General features: G+C 42.3%; 1 protein-coding gene across 4 annotated transcripts in view; it reads left to right on the forward strand.

The window, feature by feature from the left end:
- The window catches only part of SUSD6 (sushi domain containing 6), a 90,066-nt gene that overhangs the window by 14,233 nt on the left and 49,757 nt on the right, over positions 1–26,076 (forward strand). For all 4 annotated transcript variants that reach the window (XR_013922180.1, XR_013922181.1, XR_013922182.1 and 1 more), the window contains exon 3: positions 23,745–23,932. Coding sequence is in view for 1 of the 4 variants with exons in the window: in XM_080345154.1 (XP_080201280.1) it covers positions 23,812–23,932 (121 nt within the window). In the remaining 3 variants the exon portion in view is untranslated. The remainder of the gene's footprint in view (positions 1–23,744; positions 23,933–26,076) is intronic.

The following is a 26,076-nucleotide window of genomic DNA, read 5'->3' on the forward strand; positions in this document are numbered from 1 at the left end:
TTTGTTTAACAGAGGGGGAAGGAGCATTTTTTGCCTTGAGTTCTTGTCTTGTATAAAGAAAAAAACATACTTGCTGCCCGGATGTGACAATCTCTCTCCCTCCTTTCCCACCCTCTGTGACCCTCCAATGAAAGCATGTATTCAGGATGTACATGCCTTAGAATTTCCATCCTTATGAATGTGATGTTTTGAAACACAATTGCAATCTCTCATGCTGTCCATGGTGCACCCTGAGGGTATGAGTGTTATTGTATGACCATAGGTTTTTGCCTTTTGGCTGTGTTTGGCAGCCTAATTGTGTTAGTTCAATCCAGTTTACTTTGTATTAATATTAAGAGCTTAAACTCCATTCATTTTCTTTGGTATTTCCATGGAGAAGACATTGCTGGGGTGACACTTGCATTTGTATAACTTGGCTGTGTTTTATAGGTAACACTTTGTAACACAGGATGAGTTTCTCTGATGTCTTCTGGAACAAGAGCTAAAATAGCTAAACTGCAGAAGCAAAAACTCATCAAGTAAAAATGATATGTGGATTTACTTCCACAATTAATGACTATTTCCAGTGTAAACAGACTGTAATGCATGGCTGCTGCATGCCTTGCACCATGATGTGCAACTTCATTGTGTTGTGGTTTTCCCAACGTGTGGCTGTAAGGTTGCCAAGCTTTCAGCTGCTGGTGTCAGGTTGTGGCAGCCACGCCTGGCCGGCGGGAGAGGTGGTGACCTTGTATATGTGTGGGGCACTGGCGGCTGTGGGGAGGGCCAGAGTTTATGTACAGCATGGGATGGGGTAGCAGGCGTTGGTGTTACTGCAGCCGGACACAGAAGTCTATTCATTTAGTCATTCAGTTGCAGGTAGGAGCCAAACTTGGGAATATGGGGCTGCTGTCTGGCCTGGAAAGAAAAACAAAGTCTCAATGCAGAAATGCTGTTCTTGGGTGGAAAATGTGAAGGTAGAAAGGTGCCGAGATGGGTTTCTGCTGCTGCTGAGCTGGTAGTGGCTTCTGGAGTGTCTTGCTCCTGATGGTGTTGCAGGCTGTGAAGGTGCGTGTTTTGCTGTAGTGGGCATTAAATCAGTGGCTCAGTTTATGTAGAATGCAAACATGCAGTGATAACCATACCACAAAGGAAGACTTTTATGAATCTCTGTTGAACAAAAACCCAAAATACTTCCTCCAAATGTCCAAGTTCAAGAGTGTACTCATCTTTGTTTTATGGGAAGGTAAATTTGTGGATCTCTTCCTGCAGTAACATGGAGATAAACCTTCTCTCCTTTTGCATCAAATGCAAAAATCCTTCCTTGCCAGGATTAATTTGTGCATGAGAGCTGCTGGGACAATCTTGGTGTTTGGAAAACAAAAAAAATCATGTTGTTCTGGGGTTTCTGAATGCCTAATGAGCAGTGCCTACTTAGAGACCTGGTCAGCTGGGAAATCCTACCTTTGTCTGAAAAAGTTCTCTGTATCTGTTAATGCAAGAATATTAAAAAGTTTGAAGGGTGAAATGTTAGTTTCTCCTTTCAGGTGATGGTGTGCTTATTTATGTAGGCATGGTCATTTTGACATCCCACAGAATAAATCTGGATCTTTCAGTTTTGAAGGCTTGGCTCTGCTACTGGTTTTCTTCTCTGCAGTGCATGAAGTAATGAGCAACCGAGCTTCATGAGTCTAAAGTTCAGACCATGGCAGAGCAGCTTGGGGGAATCTCTTAATACCTACAGCTCATTTTAATTTGCAGAGGGGAAAAAAATCCTTTAATTACTGGATAGATGACAAATTTGAGGATCAAAGTGAGACTTTTGAGGCAATGTTTAACTGCTTGTAAGATGGAAGTAATCATGGCTCTCCTTGCTAATGAAGTTTGCTCTTAGGACTACAGAGCTGAGAAAGCAGACTTGGGAAAAGACAATGTGACTTATTTTTTGTCTGCTCTGTGAAATACCAGCCTTTCCCCCTTGGCCTCCTTTCCCTCAGCAGAGGACAGGTGCCATGTGCAGAATCACTTTGGCCACTGCCACTTCCCGCAGTCTTGTGTGCTTGTGTTGGAGTCACCCACAGAACTGCTGCTCTGCTCTGACCTTCTCAGGCTGCCACTGCTTCATACCCCAGAGTGTAAAGGGGACACCACATCCAGCTCTAGATTCAGGTGATCCTAAAGTGGATAGACTGTCTTAAGTTCCACACAGGAAAAAAATGAATTTGTTCGTCTCCATAAAAATCCACCTTTCCTGAAAACAGTAGCACAGCTGCTGTGGTTTGATCACTGTTAGCCAGAAGCAGAGTTTGTGATACCAGACAAAAAAAAGTCTGGAAATGTTTGTCAGGGAAGTCCATATTTAATCTCTCCCAGTGGCCTTTGACTTGCTTAAAGCTGTGCTACCATCTTTCTAATTTCCAAGGCTGTTGATTATCCCCTGTATCTGAAAATGCATTTCATTTGGTAATGATTTTGCTAGCAATATGTCTTCATTTTTACATGGAAGAAATGTAGATCTTGCTAGAAATTGATTGGGAGTAACTTCTGGTGGCATGGGAAATCTTAAATAAGAATAACATAAGATATGTGCTGAAGCCTGAGTTGCAGAAGGCTTTAAGGTCAGAAGCCTACATCAAGCTTTCAGCTTGCATAGGAGGTTGCAACACTCATTGGTGCACTGTTTCTGTTGCTCTCTTAAATGTATCTTTTTGTTGTAGGATCATGAGTAAATGTAATACATAAGGAGGGCAAAACATGGAAGAAAATGACACTTTGTCCTACAAACTTATCATCAAAAGCTGGCTTTTATAAACAGAAAGATTAAGTTCCTGATCCTAAGTTGAGACTACTAGCCACTTCTCTCAGTAAATACTTAGCCTGGCAATAGCTAAAATTCAGGTATTGTATCTATTTCCCTCTGGCACTTTTTGGCTGTGAGACTCTTAACCAGGTAGTTGCTGTCTATGTCTCTTCTGTGCTACATTGCTTTTCCCCTTAATGCTTGTGAGGAGGCTGAAAAAGCCTCACTGTCTCAGCAGTGGACTTGAAGTCCTCAAGAGTTATACACCAAATACCCAGGAAACTGCCTTTTTGTCTTTCTGTAGGAAAATTCTTGGCTCTACTTGAGACACTTATGGATTGCTTTTTGTGTAGGAGTGTTCATCTCTGAGTTTCTTGCCTGAATTCCCTTCCACAAGCAGAGTGTGAATATAGGGTTGGGATGTGTGGGTCAGGGCGGCGATATACCTGGACTTAGACTGGAGTGTTTTAAAGGATGGAGCAGGGAGACTGGGACATCATGTGACCTGGATGGATCTTGGAAGTAATGCTAGCACTAGTTAATCTGGCCTGTCATTTTCCATCCTGTTTACTCCTGACACTTGATTGTCAGAGTACACTTTTATACTCTATTCGCCTTGTGGCTTAGGCTGCTCAGCACTGCTGCAAATCCTTCTAATCCTTTTTGCCATCCATCTCTTGTGATGAAAACTCAACTGACCAAGTGAATACTTGAATTTCAGAGAGCAAGTGTGGATTCAGGTTTGGGAAGAATGAGCAACCAGCAAATGTGGCCAGAACTTGTTGGGACCAAGGGCCTCTTAAAATAGCTGAATTAACTTGTGTGGTATATCTTGACAGCTGTTGATGCACTTTGCTAGTTAGTACCAGGGGTCTTATCTCCTTGCATAAGACTTTGACAGCTAAATGATATCCACCAACAGATGCTCAAATAGAAAAAGACCTCATTGATCTATTTTTTTAAGAGATAAGGAGGATGCATTAAGATTGTCCCTCTTGACTTCTGTATCCTCTATTATAACTTAGCTGCATGGCAGACCTGTATGTGAGGAAGCACTGATGAAGAAGCAGCTTTCCCAGCTGGTGTGCCTATATTCTGCAAGATATTAGAAAGCACTGCTGCCACATGTCTGGCATCACATCTGTTGAAGAAGTGCTATTGGGTGCTCCAGTCTGCACCAACTGTGTTGGTTGCAGTTCTGGGCAGTGCTTTCAGGAATTGAAGATGACTTCAGGATAGCTGTTGAGATTTACTGTACTAAACCATGCTTACCACAAATGCCTCACAGCTCCAGAGCATTACTGTAATCTGATAGTGACAGAACTGGTCTTTCAGTGTTGCAGCTCTGACTGGGCTGTGGATAAACTAGGCTCATGTTAGGGCAAAGCATAACTCCTACAGGAGTGTTCTCATCCTCTTATGAAAGGTGCTCAAAGTTTGACTGTCTGGGCCAGAATACTGGCAGCATTGGTTCTTCAGAAAGCCAAATCTGGACTGGGGATGATGAGGCTGAAACAGTGGAAGGGGAACAGGCATTTTCTCTCTTATCTTGGAAGGAGTGACCAATTACTTTTGCCTTTAAATATGAATGAACTCATTCTCTTTATCTCAGATACTGACCATATGGTGTTTCTGGTAAAAGTAGCAGATGTTCCTCTCTCACTGTATTTTGCTTTGTTACACAAATTCTCTTTGTTTTCTTTCTACCCTATCTGCAATGTGCTGTTATGTTACAGTGTTCAGCTCCAGTGTATCAGGTGTTGCTCTGAATTTTTAAGTGTGCATTTACAAATAAGACAGGAGCAGCATAGAATGTTGCCTGGTTTGTGGGTCTGGGGTGGGGGTTTGTGCATGGATGGGTGGTAACTGAACCCTGTGTTCTGGGTCAGTATGCGCAGCTGAACAGTTTCTCCTTCTGTTTTGCTATTACTTATGGCCTCTGCACTTTGTTCTTTGACATAAAACAGAATGTTCCACCCCACCTTCTTTGTGGTAGTTTGATTTTGCTTGTGAATGCAGTTTCTTTGCAAATCTGCATCACTTTGTATCCCAGAACAGCACTGTTTTAGTGAGAGAATGAGGATATTTTTGCATGTAGGTAGTTGTTTTGTATATTAACCCTGCCGCTATATATATATATATTTTTTTTGTCCTTTTGCATACCTGTGAGCTACTGTTTCAGTTTAGTAAGAGAGAGTAGGGCATATGGTGGTGGACTGCAGCAGACAAATGTCTGCAAATGCTACATAGACTGTGGCATCCCCCAGTCCGGATGCAGGAATTAAAGGGTTGCACTCACAAAGGGTTGTTCTCTGTTGTGTCTTTGTGCAGGGTCTAAAGCACTTGACACAACGAGTGAAACTTTGGTCTGCGCTGGTTAGAGTGACTCCGGTCTCCATAAATCACATTTTGTATATTCTTAGGAATCCTCATGTGGGAAGGGAGATCTGTCAGCCCAAGGCAGTGTCAAAGGCTGTCTGAGCCTGCGCTGCCACTCTGGCCTTTGTGTGCTGTCTTGCACATGCGACTGGAACAGGTGGGGTTATGAACCAAGTGCTACTGTGGGCGGCTTGTCTGTGTGTAGACAGACAGCTCCTTCCCCTTTCACTGTAAATCTAGCCATGATCAAAATTTCTTTGTTTCCCCTGTCCAGGGACCCTGCCTGCTAGACTTCTGTGTAAAGATAAAACTATGTCAGTATCGACGTAGTTACCAAGAGGGATGTGAAACAAAGAAGAATGTTGTGCTAGATTTTTTTTTTTTTTAAGTTTTCTGGAATGAGGAAGAGTATTTGCTGTTAATATTAAGGAAGCTGCCATGGTTAAACAAGAAAAAACACTTTTCTGTAGCTCAGTGAGGTGTACAGTGATGGGATTGCTTAATGTGAAACAAATATTAGTATTGGTTTTCCTTTTTGAGACAACACAGATACCAGCTTTCTCCATATATAAATGGCTGTGGAACAGTTCAAAGTATGTGTGTGGGTGTTTGCCCTCACTGGTTAATGTGATACTGAGAAGAGGCACTAGTGCAGGTCTTGTGACCAGTCTGATGTGTTGTCTCTTGCTTTACTTTGGAAGACTTATGGCAGTGGCATGGGTTGATTTTTCTTTTGGGAAAAGCATTCTCTTTGGGCTGTAAGTCACCTGTGATGGTGCATTTGTACAGTGCTGCTTAGCATGTGAGGGTTTGTAGTTGTCACATTCAGTGAGACAAGGTGGTTTTGCAGGCAGCTTTAACTGCAAAATACTGTAACTTGCAGGTAGTTCCAAACTTAGTGTGGCCCCTTGGCAGAGCCAGTCAATGGGCCACACTGTTTTAAGTCTCTGTACGTGTAAGCGACTGAAACCTAGAGGATGGTTTAATGGAGGAAGGGTGCATTTGAGGATGTCGGGATTAATGGCAGAGTTATTCAGTTATGATAGATTGCTTTACAGTTTTAATGCTCTTTTTGGAAGACAAAACCACAGGAGTGAAACCCACTGATAGCCGTGTTGGAGAGCAGGCTGAGATTCCTTGAGAATTGTACTGGGGCCAGTTACAAGGATGCAAGGAGGCTCAGCAGTTTCTTCTTTGTCCTTGATCAGAAGAGGAACAGCTGCACCACAGGTGGTAAAATGCAAGGAAAGGCCAGATAAATGCTAAGACAAAGAACAGACAGAAATCCCTTCTTAATGTCTTGTTTGTATTAAGAAAGTTACCACAGTCTTCAAGGTGCTGCCAGAATGTATACCCTTTGAACAAGCGAAAAAAGGAAAAAACAAAAACTTGAACTCGGCACAAGATCAGTGTTTAGGATGACTGGAGCTGTTATGTAGTGAATCTGTGCTCTCTGTCCCACTGCTCTCAGTAGTTTACCCTGTACTGCTGTTGCAGCACCCCGTTGTCTGTGCTGCAGGCATGCTTTGGCTTGGTATCAAACTTTGAAAGATATGTTCAGCAGCAGCACTTCATCTTAGCCAGGCAGGTGGTGTATGCTTTTGCATAGGTTCCGTCTCTCAAGGAAGCATGACTAAACTTGGGGAACAGTTTAAAAAAAAAATACACCCCCACTTCTCATTCACTACCCCCCTGCATCTAGAAACAAACAAACAAGAAAACAAAACAGAAAAAAAAACCAAAACACAACCAACAACAACAACAACCAACCAAACAAAAACCAACCACCAACTAAACACAAAACCTACACACTTTCTGAAAGTACATCTGGCACGGGAGAGGAGCCAGTTTGCTCCAGTTTTTCCCTGGAGCAGGGGGTTCCTGTGTTCCCTGTTGTGGTTGTTTAGGGAAGCCTGATGCAGGTATCTGTAAGGCGGTGATAATCGCTTACATGAAGGAATGTAGCCTCCATTACTAGTCAGGAGCTCATCTCTGCACTGAGCTCCAAAAAGCAAGAGTACAGCTCAGCCCTTGGCAAGGGCGTGGTGTGCTCCCACAAGTCCCTCTAGGTTGCTAATGCTGCAGCCGCACAGGACCTTTGCAAAATGCACAAAGTAACTGCCCTCAAAACCTCGCAAACTCATTCCTATGTGCCCAGGGGTGATTTTTTCAGTAATGGGGAAGTCCTGGAGACATCTTTAATGAGTTCAGCTGAGGAAATAGCACAAGGAACTGTGAGAGAGGGAAGGCTTGCTCCTGTGTGCAAAGCATGAGCTGGAGTGTGTGCAGAGGTAAGGAGGTGTGGTAGTAATCGTAAGAAGGAACAAAGGAGAAATGAAAGCAGAGAAGAGGCTGTGTTAAGACATGAAGATGAGGGGAAAGAGCTGGGAACTGGAGAGGGAGAGCCATTGGAAAGTCTTAGTCTTTAGTCCTTTCATAAATCTGATTTTATAAATTAATAAATATCAAGCTTGTGTCAGTGACTATAGCTGCTAAAATAAAATGGGAGTTAAATATTTACTGATAAGAATCTGAGGGAAGCCTGTTTCCAAGTAGTCTTCCTCTTTTGATTCTTGCTTCTGAGCCAGATTATTGGCATGTTCTGGGACAGAAATAACTCATGTATCTGAGGGACCTTTTAATTTCCCATTCAGTCTTCTGAATCCACTGTAATAAACAAAGAAAGCATTAAGAACAGGCGTGGTGCAGATTTTATTGCATGTTTGCAGTAGACCGAATAGCTCTGTATTTTTGAGTGTTTATATAGCAAGAACCAGCTGTGAGAATAAGATCACAGGGAACCAGTCGTGGTTCAGATTAAAGAGGTGGTTTCTCTGCAAGTGATGGTAGCTCATGATATCTTTGTAGCAGTGGTCTTTTTTTGTTCTGTGTTTATACAGCACCTAGGACAGTGTGGTCTGATTCTTAGGCTTGGGTTTCTGCCTCCTTGCCTCATTAGCATTTGCAAGGCAAAGGAAGTGCTTGTGAAGGGCTCTTTTTGCCTGGTCACATACCTATCACTTACCTATCCGAAGCAAACCTTTATCCTTTGGCATGTGCCCCAGGCTTCCTGCCTGCATCTCTTCCCTTGGAGTGACTTTGTAGTGAGTCACAACTAACGAATGTATAAAAGAGGATGTTAAAAAGCATATGCTAAGGAGAAAGGGATAAGAAATGACATTCACCCAAGAGGCTTTTGTTGGGTGAGGGGATGACGGAGGTGCCTGCAGTGGAGGAAGAAGCAGCATGAGATCAGTGGGCTTTTTATTGCACGCCACAAAAAGATCCCCCAACTAACATATGATCTAACCTTATCTTCCTGTGTGTCTTACAAGAAATGCTTTCCGTGTAAGGCACAGGAGAGCCTCCTGTAAGGAAGCATGTGGCTGTCATTTATTTCAGAAAATGTGCCTCAGCATTCAAATGTAAGGAAACAGACCAGATAGACCTGTGGTAACTGCAGCCTTTATTGCCCACATTTATGCTATTTAAAGATTGGTCTTCTCCAACTTTATTCTAGTGATATAACAGGCTTACCTAAAGTCTGCTGTCTGCTTGCAAGTGAGGAGAATAAACCAAGTGTTTCTAGGGTTAGGCCTTCACGTTTCTCAAGTCAACATAATTGCATTACCCAGCTGGTGGTAAGCTGAAACCCTTCCAGAAGGCTTCTAGAGCTCTGGTTTGACCACCAGTAAACAATTTCTTATGCAAGTCATCTATACATAGCAGCCCGCAGTTCAGTTGTGGTTTTCAAAAGAAGCATTGATTATGTTAATCACTTATCTGAAGTTTTTCAAGACTGGTTCATTCCCCTGCTGCACTTCTTCTCTCATTTTTTTTCCTGGCATATAATAGTGGAGGAAAACAATTTCTGTCTAGGAAATGGGGATTCAAAGATTTATTGTATAAAGAAGCAGATGATTCCTTTTTGCCTCTTGAAATTAAGGTTTGCCAACACTGGGTTAATCTTCTTAATATCCAAAAAATAATCCCAACCCTTAAGATAGGCTAATTCCATGAACCAGACCCTCCCAATGTTGATGTTATTAAGACAGTAACATGCATGTCCCCTCTTCTAGTCTTCTTCTCCAGCTTTCTTTCAGGCTTATGCAAAGTCTGAGAGTCTCATTGTATGTATTGTGCATCTTTCTTGTATTGCAATGTCTTTTACATTACTATAATAGCATAGGTCTTAATTGACCAGTCTCAAGCATTTTGCATTTTGTGTGTAAGCCTGGGTGAACACTTGTAGAAGTGAACTGGGATCCCTCTGCATATCATCATCTGTCAGTGATTGGTTTTTAGGTGAGCTCTGTAGCCTGCTGCTCTCAGGAATGTGCAGTGGGTGTTGAGCATTAATGTGCTCTGAAACAATGTGGCCCTCACAAAGGCTCATTCTTTCCTCTTTGTGCATTTCTTGATTCTCATCAGATCAAGTCTGATGGTCAAGCTTATTTTCTCATAAAGGAAAGCAAGCAACATTTTAAGGCTGTACGTCTTGCAACTGCTGAGAGTGCAGATCATCACCTGCTCTGCTTGTCTCCTTGCAGGTGGCAGTACCTGCAGTGTTTGCAAGGAATAGTTTACTGTTCCCTTGACAATGGTGATCTTGAGGGCGTACCTGTCAATCCTACAGAGGCCTCCCTCCTGAGAGCCTTTGCCTCTGAAGAAGCGTTATTTTTTGTCATGCCATGCAGCATTCTGAGATTGAAACTTACTGTTTGTCTAGTGACAAAACCCAACAGCTTTCTTTGGTCAGAAATAAAGATTTCTGAATGTGAATGCCTCTTCAAAGAACTGAGACTCCTGCCCTGTTACACCTGTTTCAAATGTAACCTAAATATAATTAGCTTCTTCAGATTTGGTTTGTTTGCAAGGAACTATTGAAAACTATTGATGCCTTTGTAGATAAAGCATGGCTGTGCTTGACAGTGATGATGGAACTTAACCTTGGTCACTCAGAAGTAAGTTGTCGGGCTCTGTCCTCCCCAGCAGGTGGTCCTGCCTTTCCGAAGGGCTGGTAATAGTGTTTAACTGGGATTTCTTTCCATTTGCAGAGGTTGTGTGACAAAGCCTTTGCAGTGATTCCCAGCAGCTATACTCAAGCAGATGGTGATGGGAGGTGGTGGGGCTGCTGGAGAGAAAGGTGGAGGCTGCTGGACTGTTGCTGGAGGCCAGGAAAGGGGATGTGGCTGTTGGAGAAAGGGCTACTGATGGCTATTGTTCTCTGTAGTATGAGCTAAGGAGGGTGGTTTCCTCAAAATGTGCCTTAGAGCATCCTGTGGAGCCTTAAAGGAGCTATTTATTTTCCACAATGCAGGCTTTTCTTTGTCCTCCCCCCACTTCCCTCTGCATCTGAAACAGTGACGACTTCATGAGGAGAGTAAGTCTTGGAAATACAAAGGGGAGGCTAAGAAGATAGTTTGTTGTCCAGAGCCAACTGTTCCTTATATCTGTTAAATGTCATGTTCAGCTCATCCAGAAAAGCAGTTTTAGGTGAACTAGAATGTGTATAAAAGCAGGTGGAGGCTTGCCTTTTCACAAAATGAAGCTTGTAAATGGCCTTTTAAAAGCTGCTGGTGGAAGCTGGGAAGTTGCAAATTACAGACCACCAACTTCTCTGGATGCTGCTGCTGTACATGATGTTCACAATACAATCTTTCCTTGAACTTTATAGGTGGAGGTACAGATGACATCTGTTTTTCCTCTCTCTGCATTTAGTGAAAATAAGTGAGGTTAACTTTAAAAAAAAAAAAAAAAAAAAAGTTATTTGTAAGTTCCTATGCAGGAACTCTTTCTGGAAACTGTGCATAATATTGTTGTTGTTGTGTTTTTGTGGTTTTGTTTTTTTTTTTTTTTTCTTGTGGGTAAGAATGAGAAGCTCAGTTAACCTGTGCATGGGAGACAGATGCCAGTCCGTTGATGTTTAGACCTTTCTGCAACATACAGGTTTTCTCATTTGTGACACATGCCTTATTTTAAGTGGTTGCTCTGTTTCTTTTAAACCATTGCTCTGCTGTTATTTCCTATTAGCTGTTCGAGAGATGCCAGAGAATTGTCAAGCAAGTTTCTGATACGGATATCAGGCTATTTGCTTCCTTCCACACACATGTAGCATTTGTCAGAACTATAATAACACTTGTGTCTCTGTATGGTTTTTATATAAAAGGTTTGGCCTTAGAGGAAGAGGAAATTGGTAACACTGAAAGATGGAGCGAATGGATTTTGCCTGTTGTTTTGCAGCAGAGACTTATACTGCAAAAGAAAAAAAGAGCATTGGTGAGGATGATTGCTGACTCTTGAAAGACTAAATTGCATGTCAGATTGACAAAATGGGGAAAACAAATTTCATCTTAAGAGTACAGTAATAAAGGGATTGGGTGAATTCCCTTTGAGAAACTCACTTGAAAATAGATTAAATGAAAATGAAAATCATCTGCTGTTGAAAGACATTTTAAATCTTTGTCTCACAGTTTGGCAGGTTTTGCATATTAATTTTGCTATCTTGTAAGCTCTTGTAGCTGATGGCTTTGTGCTGCTGCTTGGATCATTATGTTGCAGGTAAAAACATGAAGTGGGTGACTTTTAAACTAGCTTGCTTTATACTAATTCTAATAACCTTTATTTAATCAATTCACTCTGAGGGAACCTTGTCTCCAGAAACAGGAAATTGCTTGAGGATTACTGGCTGTAGCAGGACCTTTGTATTTATTTGCAAAATGTCTGGGAAAAAATAAAATGTAATCAGTCTTCCTTTAAAGGAAGCTGGAGTTGCTGTGCTTTACCCCTGGGGCTGAGTAGAGGTCACTGAGAATTCTGTGGTATAATGTTTTTTCCTGCCAAGTAGTTTGATAATTTGATGGCTTGCATGTACTTACTTGTGCAGGATGCTTGGAGGCCCATCAAAACCCTAAGCAAAGCAGAGAGTGAGTGACCTGTTTCCCAAGTGGGTGTTATTTACTTAGCTGGTAGTGGCTTAACAAAGTTGTTTCCTACTCTGCTAATACTGAAGAGTTAAATGTGCCTACTCTAAAATGTTCTTTTTAGGGGGAATGGAGAAGAATCTTCCACTTCTTAGCTCTGTGTGCAAGATGAGTGTGGGGAAGAGGTGTCCGGGGCAGCATGTTCATGTGCCCAGCCTGTTGACATTTGAATATAAGCATGCTGGAGAAGTAACAAAATGCAGAAATCCAATGAAGACTCTCTACTCTTTTCCTCTTCTTGCTTGTGTTTCATGGCTGCTTGCCTGGTAGCTGGTCCATCCAGGGGGTAGAGGACTATGATGAGAACCAGGAGAGAGTCAGCACCTGGGAACCATGTGCTTGGCTGAGGGACAGCAGGCAGTGAGTCTTGCTTTCAGGGGGAGAGCTGCCCAGGTCACTTTGCTCTAGCTTCTGGTCCCAGTGATAAAGAGGCATTGCCTGCTCCTTTATCTGGGGTTTGTCTTTGCACATGTGAGTGTCCAGAGGTAATATGATCTCTGGGAGGGGTTTCACTGGAGTTTTGACGCAGACTGGACAAAGCTGTGCTTATGCGGTTCTGGGTGGTCTAGTGAAAAAGCCAAGGTGTGAAGCAGAAGGTTAAATAATCTCTACCTGACTTCTGCGTGTATCTCCTTCTTGTCCTAGCATTGGCAGGTGTGTGATTCTTGCCTGTGTGTCACAGCACTTCGTAGCTTTTCTCACTGTTGCGTGAAACTCAGATTTACTGCCAGGGCAAGTTGCTGACTTCTGCTGTCCTGCTTTGTGCAACTTTTCCCCCTCTTTTGACTTAAATTTCATTTGACTTCCTCTAACTAGGCAAGCCTTTGTTGCCTTTGGCTATCATGGGGCACTCTCACGCAGCTTTCTGGTTTTTAATCTACATGGAAAACAGGCTGCTCAGAGCCCTGATTTAGGGAGAGGGTTTAGGTCTAGAGCAAATTTATGCATAGTAAATTAGTTCTGCCACATTTTAATATGGATTGAAGACTGAGCTGTGATTTTAGGAGCAAGAAGCCTGTGCAGTTACTTGGCTCAGCATGTAGTACAGGCTGCTTGCTTAAGTCAATGGTTCCACAAACTGTAGATTTAAGCAGCAAAACTGAGGTGGGAGTTTCTTACCTTTCCCCAGCTGCTGCTTCCACTGGCTTCAGAGCTGTGTTAGTGCCAGGACCCAGTTTCCGCAAAAACCCCCAAAAGTTGCATCAGTATTGTGGAGGAGATAGTTAGCTGCAAAGTGGGAGTGGGAACAGCAGCATGGGGGTATCTGGTCACCCTTCATGCAAGATAGCAGCACAAGTCTGTTAGTGCTCAGCTGGTAGAGGGACAGACCTCAGCCCTGGCCCAGCAAAGGAGCAGTGCTGATATACAAGCGGCATACTACATTACGGGTCAGTAAAAGCTGAGGAACCATTGCCGCTATCTAAACAGAGCACTGAGAACTGCTGAGTGAACAGTTACTACCAGGCAGTGTTTCTTGGCTGCCTCAAGACCCTTTGCCCAAGGATTGCTTTGAGCTTCTGTTCTGTAGCGGCTCTGCCGGAGCTCCTCCTTGAGGAGTGGAGGAACAATGATCCCTGTGAAACCTGCAGGGCGGGTGCTGTGGGGTGGGCGCAAGAGGCTGTGCTCCCACTCCTTGGTGTTGCAGGTCAGAGCATCCTGGGTCCCACTTCTGGGCTGTCCTGATTTCAGCAAACAATATCCATATAGATTTCTTTTTTTAAATACTTTATTTTTCTTTTGCAAATAGGCATGGTTTGTAAAGTGTAAATGTCACTGAGTCAAGTGAAGGAAAAGTTGACGATTCAAATTGACCTTCAATTGAGATGCAAATTACAGGATTTATTTATGACAGATTTTATCCTGCAGACTCTTACTTGTCTACTCTTCTCTCCAGCGTGCTGCTTTTCTCCTGCTTCAATCTAATTGTGGAAATCTTAACATGCAACCCTGGAATGGTGGCTGTAGGTCTCCGGGAGCTGGTTTGCCACCCTGTTAGAAGTGGACCTGTCCTGGGGTTTTTTTCTTAGAGTGCTTGGCTTCCATGCTGTGTGTGTATGTCTACCCATGACAAGTAATGAGCAGCAATCCTTCTTGGAGTGCCTCTCTGGCTTGATGCTCCTAGCTTGTGTTCCTCAAATCAGAATATAATTACAACTGATCCCTTGTTAGAAAATCAAATTAAGCATAGCGCATTGAGGGAAGCCAGTTAGAGAGAAAAGGCTATGGGGGTCTTCTGCCTAGCGATGTGTGCTCTCTGTGAGCTGGTAATTGCAAGAGTGATTTAAGAGAAAGGAAGCTGTTAGGATTCTATTTCCCACCCCCCTCTTTTCTCAGCTCTCAAGTATTGACTTTTGAGATTAATTTATGGCACTTTGCCTAGAGTCTGAAAGCTTCAGGTTGAGTATTGGTGCAGATGCTGGCTGCTTGTGAGGGTTCCCAGCCTGGGAGCCTGCCTGGGCCACCTTCTGCAGCCACCCTTGACCGCACAGGAGCAGGTGTGCATGCAGGTGTTGTGCTAGTCATCCTATGCTTTGAGTTGCAAGGGGTTTGAATGCCAACGTAAAATTTGAATTTTCCTTTTTTCAATGGTGTGCTGGCAAGAGTGATGTGGCTGGGTGCTCTGGAGTGAAATACACCGGTTGCCTCTGTGATTGATCTCTGCCACAGTGAGGGTTTGTGGCAATATATGGATATCTGTGATGTTTGCACAGTGCATCCTAAATACGAAAAGAAATAGGAAACAACTAATGACTTTTCTGCTACTAAAAAAGAAAAAGTGAAATAAAGAGATAATAGATACAAAACTGAGCTGTGGAGCTGAGACCTTTTGAAGGCCTGCTTCTCTTCACCCTGCCTTATTGAGAAGCAGTCCTGTGTTAGAATGCTAAATTCTGTCTTGAAATCAAAACCAGAATCCGAAACTGTGCTTTTTAACTTTCGCAGTTGGTCAAAGATAGGTTGGTGGAAGATGAAGTTTTTGAAGGACTTAATGGGCAGCCTTATTTCTCAGAGTTTTTGTGTTTATCTTTGAGAAGACCTTTGTGCTGTCAGGCATCCAAACATTAAGGCTTTGTTAGCCTGGAAGATTCTGATATTACAACATGTCTGTTGTGGGAAACTTTATATAGAAACTGTGATACAAATAATAAGCACTGCACAGAGATTGTTATCATCCCTTGCAAGTGGGTGACTGGATGTTTTCATATCTGGGATAGCAGCCTCTAAACTTGAGTTGTGTCTCACAGCTATGCTTTTCAGAATATACATAAGTCCCTCCATCTTCTAGTGTAGTTCCTTATTTAAATGTCAGACTGCTTCACTGAAGTTCATATATAGAAGGCTTTGATAGGAAAAAGATTTCCCAAATGTGTGTCCTCTTCAAATGACTGCAGCCTGGTGGTTTTGCAGCTGCGTGTGTAGCAGACTGATGCTTGTAGCCACATCAGTTGAAAAGAAAGCACAAGTGGTAAGGATGGGGAGAAGCACATTCTAGTAGTGAGGGATTATAAAATAAGTCTTTATTGTACATGGGTTGTGTGATGCATTTTCTGAAACAATTAACACAGCTGCATAAATGAGAAAAGCATTCTGGATGTACCAGTGAATTTACCGATCCCCTGCTGCCTTGAGAACCCCATTCTTACTGAAAGTAACATTTCAAGCTTGTATGTGGTTTCAAGAGGTTCTGCCTTTGCATGGCTTTTCTTTATTCTCCTTCCCTGAAGCCATTTCAGTTTACTGTGAGTTTTCTTTTTTAGGACTTATTATTTTTGGAAAGCATTCTGGAACATTTTGTGCATATGGTCCTCTGTAAATGTGCTGTTGTACTGATTAAAGCTAAAACTATGAAACCTAGTCTTTCTGATGCAGTGTGGCAGGGGGAAAATGCTGAAACAGTAGTTTCCAAAGGGAGTGCTTTTCCAAATAACGACGTATTAACAAGACAAAACCTGGGGAAGATTGCGTGCGAGATGTATTCTCTACTATCCCACAGTCTCTTTCTCCTATGGATTGCATAGATGCTAGTATGCTTAAAAAAATCCTTAAAGCAGATCCAATGCTTTTTTTAATAACTGGTTTCTCTTTATTCACTGGTGATGTGACTGCATTGCTATAAGCATTTTTGTAATAGCACTGACATCTGCGAAGCGTTGGTATTGTGTGCATTAACCTAACTCTTCACCCTGGCCCTCCTTGGCCTTGCTTCTCCTTCCTGCTGTTCCCTGGAAGTTCAGTGCCAGCCCATAACCAGCTTCTCCTTCCTTATTTGGAGTGTGAATCGAATTTTCATCTCCTATCGTTCTCCTCCCAGGCTTTCTCTTTTAAAAAGTTTCCAGTGAAATTTTGTGACTTTCAAACTTAAAATTTGGGGAGCTAATGGTATCTTGAGCTTTCTCTCAAACTTACCAAGACAAGGAGAATTGGATTTTTTTTTTAGGTCATAAAATTCTAATCTATGACTGTGTCAGACCTGGCATTACAACCACAGTACTTGGAAATGGGCAAGGATCTTCACAAGACTGAGACTATTTCTAAAAATTTGTCTCTGACTCTGTTTCTAAAAGTATGAGAGTGATATTTGCAAGAATGGAACCCGGATCCTAGAGGAAGCTCTACTAGTGGTGTCCGCTTCACTGTGTCACCAGATGGGACACCAAGTCCATGGAACAGGAAACATTTCTTGGCTTCAAAGCTATGATGTGAAACAATGTAACTGCATGTCGGTGTATCAGAGCACGTTGCCAACAGTGTGTCTGAGGGAGTCCATCCTAAAATGAAGCGTGTGTTTTGGAGGTCTGTTCTGATGTCTTTTTGGGAAGATGTGATTTACTGCAATAGTGCACAGATTTATTTAGAAGACCAGTGTGGCTGCCTGGTTAGTTATTAAATCTTTAATATTCCATGCAAAAGGATGGTTTAGACTGTAGGAGACACAAATCTGTGAACTATGACTGACAATGTAGTAATGGACCTTTAAAGTGTAGAGTGAAAATTTGCTTACTCTGGTTTCCTTGAGGGACCCAGAAGCCCTTTGCTTGGCTGATTTATGCCAAATGAATTCATCATCTATAAAAAAAAAAAAAAAAAAGTCTTTAAAACACCTGCATACATCTTTTGCCTCTGTCAAGAGGATACTGCATATAAAATGGCTGGGGGTCAGGCGTTTGGATGTGAGGTGTCGTTTTCTTTCTGGTGCTTCCTGGATGCACACATGTATTTTTAAAAGAAGCTCTAGGCCTCTTTTCTTGTTAATTTTCATTGGCTGGATAATTAGGAACAGAGGAATCTGGCAAGCAAGGCATCTTGAGCAGCAGCAGCAGTGTCTTGGGGTCCTTGTTATGCTTAAATTGCTTTGTGCATCACACTGGCCTGAGGAGTGGTAAACCACTTGGGATTAATCTACAACTGACTTGAGAGCTTCCATCATGCAATGACTAGTGAAGGTTGCTGAATACCATTCCTTTCTCCCTTTGGCAACCTTGCACCTCTTCTTTGCATACATCGAAAAGTCTGTTCCTTCCTTGTTCCTCACCTCTAAGGAGACTATTGGAGTTGTGGTTTGTTTGATCCACTTGGGAACATCTTTGAGCCTGCTGTTTATTTCTCTTTGGGCTGCAGCAGGGAAGAAGCTCATTTGCAAAAGTTTGTACCAAACTGCTAGCATGGAACGGAAAGAGATGAAGGAAGTGATCCCTGCCTTTAGCCCACAGGAGAATATGCTCAGCTAACCTCAAGATGAGGAATGTCAAGTGAGATAAAGAGGCAAGCAAGAGAGGGGTGTGCAAACGCATGATCGAGATGCAAACAGGACATTAGACTGTGACAGGAGGAGGCTGTGGAACAAGCTATGCACATTGGTGAATGGTGAATCTTGCAGGTTTATTCACTTGGGATAGGAATGTTGGTGTCACTTTCTTAGTTGTAAGGGATTGGTTATCCGGTAATGAAAAATCCAGTTTCCTGTTTTAAAGCCTGAAATGTGCCTTAGTGGGACTGTGGAGAGTTAGGCATATGCCATTTACCAGAGATTAAAATGGAAATTCAGAATTTAGCCTGTCTAACCAGCTTCTCTGAGCAAGCTCTAATATTCCCTCTTGAAAATGGGAGTTGTTGGTGTTTTAGAAACCTTCTTGAGAGACTGGAGGTGAAAGCTGAAACAAGATATTTACATGAAAGAAACAGCTGAATTTACAGGTCATAGGTGAAACCCTGTGGCACAGTTGGGGAATGAGGAAGGAAACCCAATAACTCAGGTTCCACTACAGGTTGAAATCAGGTCTGGGTCTGCAGGAGGACATGTCCTCATTCCAGTGTCCAGAATAAGCAGCTCAGTCTGCCCTAGTGACTCCTCTCTGGAGCAGGGGATATGTGCAGTTCAGCCCTCTGCTTTATGATGTGCAGGAATCTGCTGCTTTTTAATTCAAAAATAAAGCTGTAAAATTAAGCTACCAAACGTGTATTCTAAATAATTTGGTTACTCTGTATGTGTGTGTTGAGGGGGAGTGTTACATGGGTTGTTTGGTTTTTCTTATTTCTGCTCTTCCACCTTTTCTGATTATCCTAGATAATTGAGAGTTGGCTGTGCTGGAAAGTCAGATGATTAAATTTTTCTAAACTGCCTGCAGGTAACTTTGAAAGCTTTTTTTTCTTTTTTTCCCCTTGGTGTCTAGTTTTACTGAGCACTTCAATTGAACTCTCAAGTTATCCCAAAATGTTCAAAATACAATTGTATTTCTAAAAGTTTTCAATTAAACTGTCTGAGTTACAGAAAGTAAGTAGAATTAGGGATTTCTTTCCTCTGTTGGCACTTGAGCGTGATTTTTCTGTGATTTTACTTATTAAACAACCAAGAGTTGAGTTTTTTTAAAGTTTGACTTTGCATTTCAAAGCAGACAAAATAAGGATATAAAAAAAACCAGGAACTAATGATGAAGGCTAAATCCTCTGAACCACACTGCTCACATTAGGTTTGACCTGCAATGTGACCCTGAGGTGAGAACAATCCTTGTGCTTGGCCTTCCACAGGGTGTGCTGTGCACACCCATCGCTCATCCCACTGCCAAGATCTTTGCTGGGTGCGTTCAAGAGATAGCAAAGAATTTCTGAATATTATTCTGTGAGAGGAAAACTACATGGATAAAACAGAGATTTCTGATATGTGTATGGATAACTAATTTTCTTTTTGGCAAGTTTCAAGTATGGCATTTAAAAGCAAACCAGTAGCGTTGCAAACATACTGAACACTTCCCTAAACAAACTGTGAATAATCCAGGTTGAAGAACTGTTTTCTGGCAAGGCTGACACAGGACATAGCTGTGCCAGGGGTCTTGAGCAACTGGAGAGCCTCAGACTGCCCTGTCCACCTCCCTGTCACCACATGGTCTTGGTGCACCAAAACTAACCGAATCTGGTTCTCTTTCATGTCCTGAGAATATGGCCTTCCAAAGAACACTTTTCCATTGGGACCTTGGAGTCCTTCTGTGACAAAATGGGGGAAAATCACAAAATTAGTCATACTCTGGGGAAAATGTATGCATGCTTATGAAGAGATCTTGGATTGAGGGATATGAGTTGACAGCTTCTGAAGGTCTAGAAGATAAATGGCAGAGGTCCCCAAACAGCTTAGCTTAGAAAAGCTCCTGCCATGTGTGAGTGCATCATGTTTGGAAAGGGCTGATTGTGGTTTAAGGGTGAGTGGAAAGTCTGGCCTGTGTGGTTTCAGTGGAAACTGGTTCCTGTTTCAGGGGGCTCATGTGCAAGTGAACCACTGCTTATTGTGTGAGCAGGGCTGGCCTGGCAGCGAGGGGGACTAATGCTGGAGCATCACTGGGAAGGTTGATGACAAGACTTCAAGGAAAGAAAGAGCTTGGGGTGGCTGTTACCTGGGAGCAATGAGTACTTTTACCCTTGCTCATAGCATTCCCTGAGAGGGTGTGTGGCTATTAACTTTGTGGCCGTAGAAGATGGTTTATTTTCTTATCCATATTTAGTAGGTGTTTTTCTAAGTGCACATTTAAATGAAGGAAGGAAAAAAACCCACAAACCTCCATTGACTTAACATACTGTTAACAGAGAAGAATCTCACCTCCTTATTGTATTTATGAAAACTGCTGCCTATACTAAATATTATCTTTGGAAAAATATCTGTTTAGTCATCCCATAACCCTTCAGCCTAGCCTGTGGCATGTGAAACAGGTTTGTAGTGTACTCGCTCTGTATACTTGTGCTACTGTCAGCTTCTGCCTCATTGTTTCTAGGATCTATTGAAGAAACCAGCCTGTTCATTAACGCTGTGTGTAAACAGGGACTTGCTTTGGTTCACTGAACCCTTGAATTGTTAAGCTGGGAGTATGTCCCTGACAAACGTGTGTGCTCTGCAGTGCACTCCAGTTAACTCCTGGAGGTGTAGGCCTGAAGAGTTGTTATGAAAGCTGCTTTCCCCTGAGCTGTAGGTATAAGGAATGTGCTAAAACAACAGGCAACTTTCAGAGAATTGAATGTCTGTCTAAATAGCTTCCTAACCAAATAACTCTGTCTGGGAAGAAAGGATACCTCCCTATCTAGCCAGAATCTCTCTCATCTTTTAATTTTACCAAGCAAAAATCAAGGCTGGGAACAAGTTGTGTAACTTGTCTGAAGCCTGAGGGAGGATCCTTGCAGACAGTACCTTTGCCCATTGTCTCCTAACAATTTTGAGGGGTTTATTGATGCTGTCTTCCACTAAATGGTTTTGCTGCCTTTGTGTATCCTTCAAATCTCACACTGAGCTAAATCAGCTTAGTGGTATGTTACAGTAGGCATAGCAGCAGCAATTTACAGCATTCCTTGTGGGGCAGCCCTGTGCCTCTGACAACAGGATCCTTGATAACCTGGGACTCAAGTGACTTGTTAGCTGAAGAGAGATGGGGAAACTGTGCCCAAATTTACAAGAAAGGAGAGAAACAGTGGTGTGCTTTAGAGCAATCTATTAGTGAATCAAGAATAAGCAATAATTGATTCCCCTAGAAGATATTATTGGTTTAGGTATTTCTAACTTGGTTGTTCAGAGACGAGAATTGGACTGCTGGCTCCCCTGTGCAGTCTTTGGGAGAGGAAAATGCCTCTGGGGCAAGGTCAAACACCTCAGGCAGCTCAGCGAATTCAGTGATAATTGCATACCCTCTTCCGATGGCTGCTGCTATGTCACCTGAAAAGCACCATTCCAAGTGCAGCGAAGGCCACCTTCAAAGACACCTTGGCAAGACTTGTAGAGTTTGTAAGACTAATGAGGCTTCATTAAATTGGAATGGGGAGGACAGACCTATCTTGATCTAATCAGAAGGGCCATTTGCTGAAGGTGGTGCATTGCTTTGTCAGAGCTGTAATTTGGTGTAAAGCAGTGACTTGCAGAAGAAAGCAGCCAGCTGTCGGCCTGGCGTACAGGCCATATGCTGGCCTCTTCCCATTGAGTATAAACTTAAAATCCATGCAGGTGATCAGACTTGAGAGGAGCAGGTAGATGTACAGGCTAGCTGGCTTGGCTTTCTTCAGAGAGGAGTATTTTTTCATTCCATGGTCTTAATTGTTGTTGAAGAAATTCTAGCAGTTGAGTGTCAGCATCCTTATTCCTTTCTGTATGGTAGGGGTTTGGTGAACAAGGCATTGGCTCCTTGTCTGTGGAAGACATGAAAAATCTGGAAGCTATGCTACAGGCATGGAATGGAATAGCTTCATTTCTGTCCCTCCTTCTCCAAATGATGCAAGAAACAAAAGGGTAGACACAGAGTTTATTGTAGAATCAGCTCCAGATTTGCCACATGGCACTTTAAATGTCATCTTGAAATGACATTTCAAGGCGGGGGTGTATGCAGACAAAGAGTTCTTCTTTGGTAGACTAATTGACTTGAAAGATCCAAATTTTAAAGTGAGCCCTTTTGTGAAGGAAACATGAGCAAACTAGTGACATGGAACTAAGGAAACCCTCTTTTCACTAGGGTATCTTCTAGGTTTAATGACAAATCTACATGTTCCCTCCTGTAATGCAGCTTCTTTTTTGTCCGAGTAATTGGGAATGTGAGTTGTGGCTGTATGAGTTCTGTGTTTCTCTGGTCAGTGTTGTCATGTTGACTTAATCTCAGAAGTACTTAATCTGAAAGTCATACTGCCTTCCCTAGTAGTAGGAGCACTAACCCAGGTTTCCCATCTGCTTTCACAGGGTACTGAAGAGTACAGTACCCACCTCTGCACCTCTTAAATTTGTTTGGAGTTATCCAGCAGTTTTGAATTTCTATGTGAAACTTCAACTAAAATAAAATTAAAAAAAAATCCTCCCTCAGTATGAATATCATTTAACTGAAGCAGCTGTGGCTGAATGGGATTTCCTTCAAAATTGAAAGTATTCCTGTGGTCAAGTGTAAAGAAACCTAAATTTCTGCAATTTTGTTTTCCCTAAGAGCTTTAGAGGTGTATGTGAGGAATAACATGATATAAGTGTTGAAATGTGTCTCTATATTTTGTCTGGTTGGTTGTTTTTTGGGTTTTGTTGGGTGTGTGGTTTGGTGTTTGTGGTTGTTGGTTTTTTTTGTTGGTTGGTTGTAGGGGTTTTTTGGTGTTTTTGTTTGTGTTTGGTTTTGTGTGTTTTTTGGTTTTTTGTTGTTGTTGTTGATTTTTTTTTTTTTTTTTTTTACTTCATCAGTTATCTTTATGCCAGTTTTCTCCTTTCTCCTTTATAAACAAGCACACAAAGATTTTTAGTCCCAACTTTCTGTCACAAGCATCAGAGTCATGTGTGACATTGTTATTCATCCAGGTCCAAAGTTGCCATTGGAGTTCTTGCAGACTAAAACCATACTAGGTTGGTGGGACATGTATTCTGCCAGGTCTTTTTCCTTCATTAAAAATAGGAGTTCAACTTTGCTTTCTTGATTTCTCAACTGTGCTTTGTGTGTTTGTGTACAAGTCTCATTTTGCTGTGACAGTGTCTGATAGGCTATGGCTGAATCCCTCAGTCCTCAGGTATGAGCGGTGTCACATCCTGCAATTTTAATTGCTGTGCTCTTTACTGTCAGAACATTATACCTGAGGTTTGCAAGCTGTTCTACATTCCTCCTCATAAGCGTGTTTGCCTGCATGCCAGCTGGCTGTCAGGTTTGCTATCCCTCTCCAGGTGGCTGAAGAAGCATTTGATTTATTTATCCTAGCTGTCTAGTATAGTCTGCTGTATCTTAGAGACCTTCTGAAAGGTGGTGGGGGTATAGGAAGGCTGGCTCTCTTGAAGTTCTTTTGAAAGAAATTCTTCAGATGCTATATCCTCTAGCATTGTCTTGAAAGGAAAAGCTAAAATTAACTGTAAGCTAGGCAGTCTTCACACCTGAAATACTAGAGAGTGAGTGAAAAGTTCTGTTCTCTCTATAATGCAGCTCCTTTTTGTATTTCCTATGGGAAAGGTTGCTTTTTCTGCTCCTGTTACCAAGTATTCACAGTTCACAGGGTAAGATTCCTGAATGCTAGAACATTCAAAAGGTTGCTCTTCTTTGTTTCTGAATTTCCCCTTTTCCTCCCCTCCCCAGATGTTGTCCATATTTGGCTCAAGACTTACTGTTCCTTTCTTTTTGTTTTTGTAGACCGAGGTGCTTCTGACCAACCAGATCTTTTGGGAATTTTTTAAAAAGAAACTTTGGTGGGTAAAAGATGTGCCATGGAATGGTAGCACCAAAGAGCAACACAGGATCGTCTCTTGCCTTGACTAGCCATGGGTTATTTCTTCTGCTAGTTATCTTTGGTACCTTTATCTTAGAAGCACAGGCCTCAGGTAAGTGAAACCTTTGCATATGCTGCAGGGAGGGGGAGATATATATATAAGTATGGAGGTGGCTTTATATTTTTATGGGGAAGCTGGTGATGATTGATGCATTTGTACACATCTTCCAGTACTCACAGGAAAAATTCTGTCCCTACTTGTTAAGCAGAGAACGGTGTCTAAACTGAATGAGTCTTGTGTATTAGTAAATAAGTGCTTGTCCTTTACCATTTTGATTGCCCCTGCTTTTTTCCCCTCCATTCTCAGCCTTTCAGTACAGCTGGGGGCACTTGAACTTTCTCAAGAGCATCGACCACATTTTGGTGGAGTGAGATTTTAATGTAGACACTCTTATCTGTATGCCCTGTAGCAACTGCTCATGTGAAGCGGTTTTGGAAGCACAGACTGTTTTCAGCTCTTTGCACAGCTAATGAATCTGTTCAGTGTTTCCTTGTATGCTATCTTCTGATACTTAACTGCACCCCTTTTAGATCCTCTTTGCAGCTCGAGTTTTTCCCTTTCCCCTTTCTAATTTCTTGATGTTCATCTGATGGACAAGCATTGTGAATAGTGGAAATAGCAGTGCAATAGTATGATATATAAAATCTCAGTAGAGGTGAGGGCATCTGCCTTTTAGAAATGAGTGAAAGAAGAAAATATGCTAGATAGTCACAGAGTAGTACCTGATGTGAAGTATGTGCTTATTTACCCAGTGTACCCTGAAATAAGGAAACTGAGGGGAGTCCTTATTGCTATCTACAACTACCTAAAAGGAGGTTGTAGCATGGAGGTGGTTGTTCTCTTCTCCCAAGTAGTAAGTGATAGGACAAGGGGAAATGGCTTCAGGTTGCACCAGGGAAGGTTCAGATGGGATATTAGGAAAAAATTCTTCGCAGAAAGGCATTGGGACAGGCTGCTCAGGGAAGTGGTGGAGTCACCATCCCTGGAGGTATTTAAAAGGTGTTTAGACAAAGTTCTTAGGGATGTAGTTTAATGCTAGAGCTAGGTTAGGTTATGATTTGACTTGATGATGCTGAGGGTCTCTTCCAACTGAAATGGTTCTATGTCTCTTCTCTCAGACCAGCCATGATGTAGATTTTGTCTGTGGGAGATGACTGATCATAAGTGGCATAGGATGGAAGGAGTAACTTTGTGTGCTCTTCCACAGAACTTTGAAAGAGATTAGTTCTAAAAAAGCATGTAGACTTGACTTTGGCAGCAGTTGCAACGTAGGACAATAGCTTGCCTTTGAAAACAAACCTCAGTTCTCAACATAACTCTGAAAAGTCCTATTTATTTGATGTATCATGGCACCTGAAAATATCCCATGACCAGCACTCCTCAACATCAGTGAAGCTCAAGTTGGCCTCTGTGTGGTAGAGCAGAATAAATGTTAATTGTCAGATGCACTCAAAGCTGAAGTGATCCTGTGTGGAAAACTCTGCTGGTGCTGGAAACTGCTGGAGGAGTTGATCTCCTTTTAGTATTTCTGGCTCTTTGGGTTGGGAGAGGCTGCTGAAATCAGATATCCCAGACTTGTATGTCTTCCTGTCCTGATTTTGGCTTTTTAGGTAATGAGGAGTGGAGTGACACACAAGAGAGCGACACACTGTCAAGAATGCATAGTGTGAGTGGGAAAGGGACAAGGTCTTTTTGGATCTGGTCTATCTTTGTTTTTTCCAGTATTGCTGTTATTGGTGATAATGTCACTGGCTCGCTTCAGATATAGGCTTGTCAGATATGCTACCCAGCCTGGGGCTGGAGTGCACCATTCCCATCTGAAAACCCACATTACACACTGTGGCACCTTCTATTGAGTCTGTAATCAGTATGTAAATACCTCATGCTGCACAGTGCTGCTGGATGGGGAAAGGCAGCCACAACATGGCAAGCCTTTCTAATATAATTTTTGAGGCATCCAGTCTCACTAACGAAAGTATTAGTTAAAAATGTCAGAAGACCTGAGAGTGATTCTGCCTTGTTTCCCTTTCCGTGTTCCTTTTGCTTCAGGATCTAAAATGAGCTATGGTAAACTGATCAGGGCAGATCATCAGCTAAATAGGATTATAGTGGCCAGGCATGAACCATTTCCTGCAGGGGAAGTGGGAAAGTGAGTGCATGCGGAGAGGAGTCCAAGATCATAGCACAGGGTGAGA

Source organism: Nesoenas mayeri (assembly GCF_963082525.1).
Source record: "Nesoenas mayeri genome assembly, chromosome: 5".
Classification (NCBI taxonomy): Eukaryota; Metazoa; Chordata; class Aves; order Columbiformes; family Columbidae; genus Nesoenas; species Nesoenas mayeri.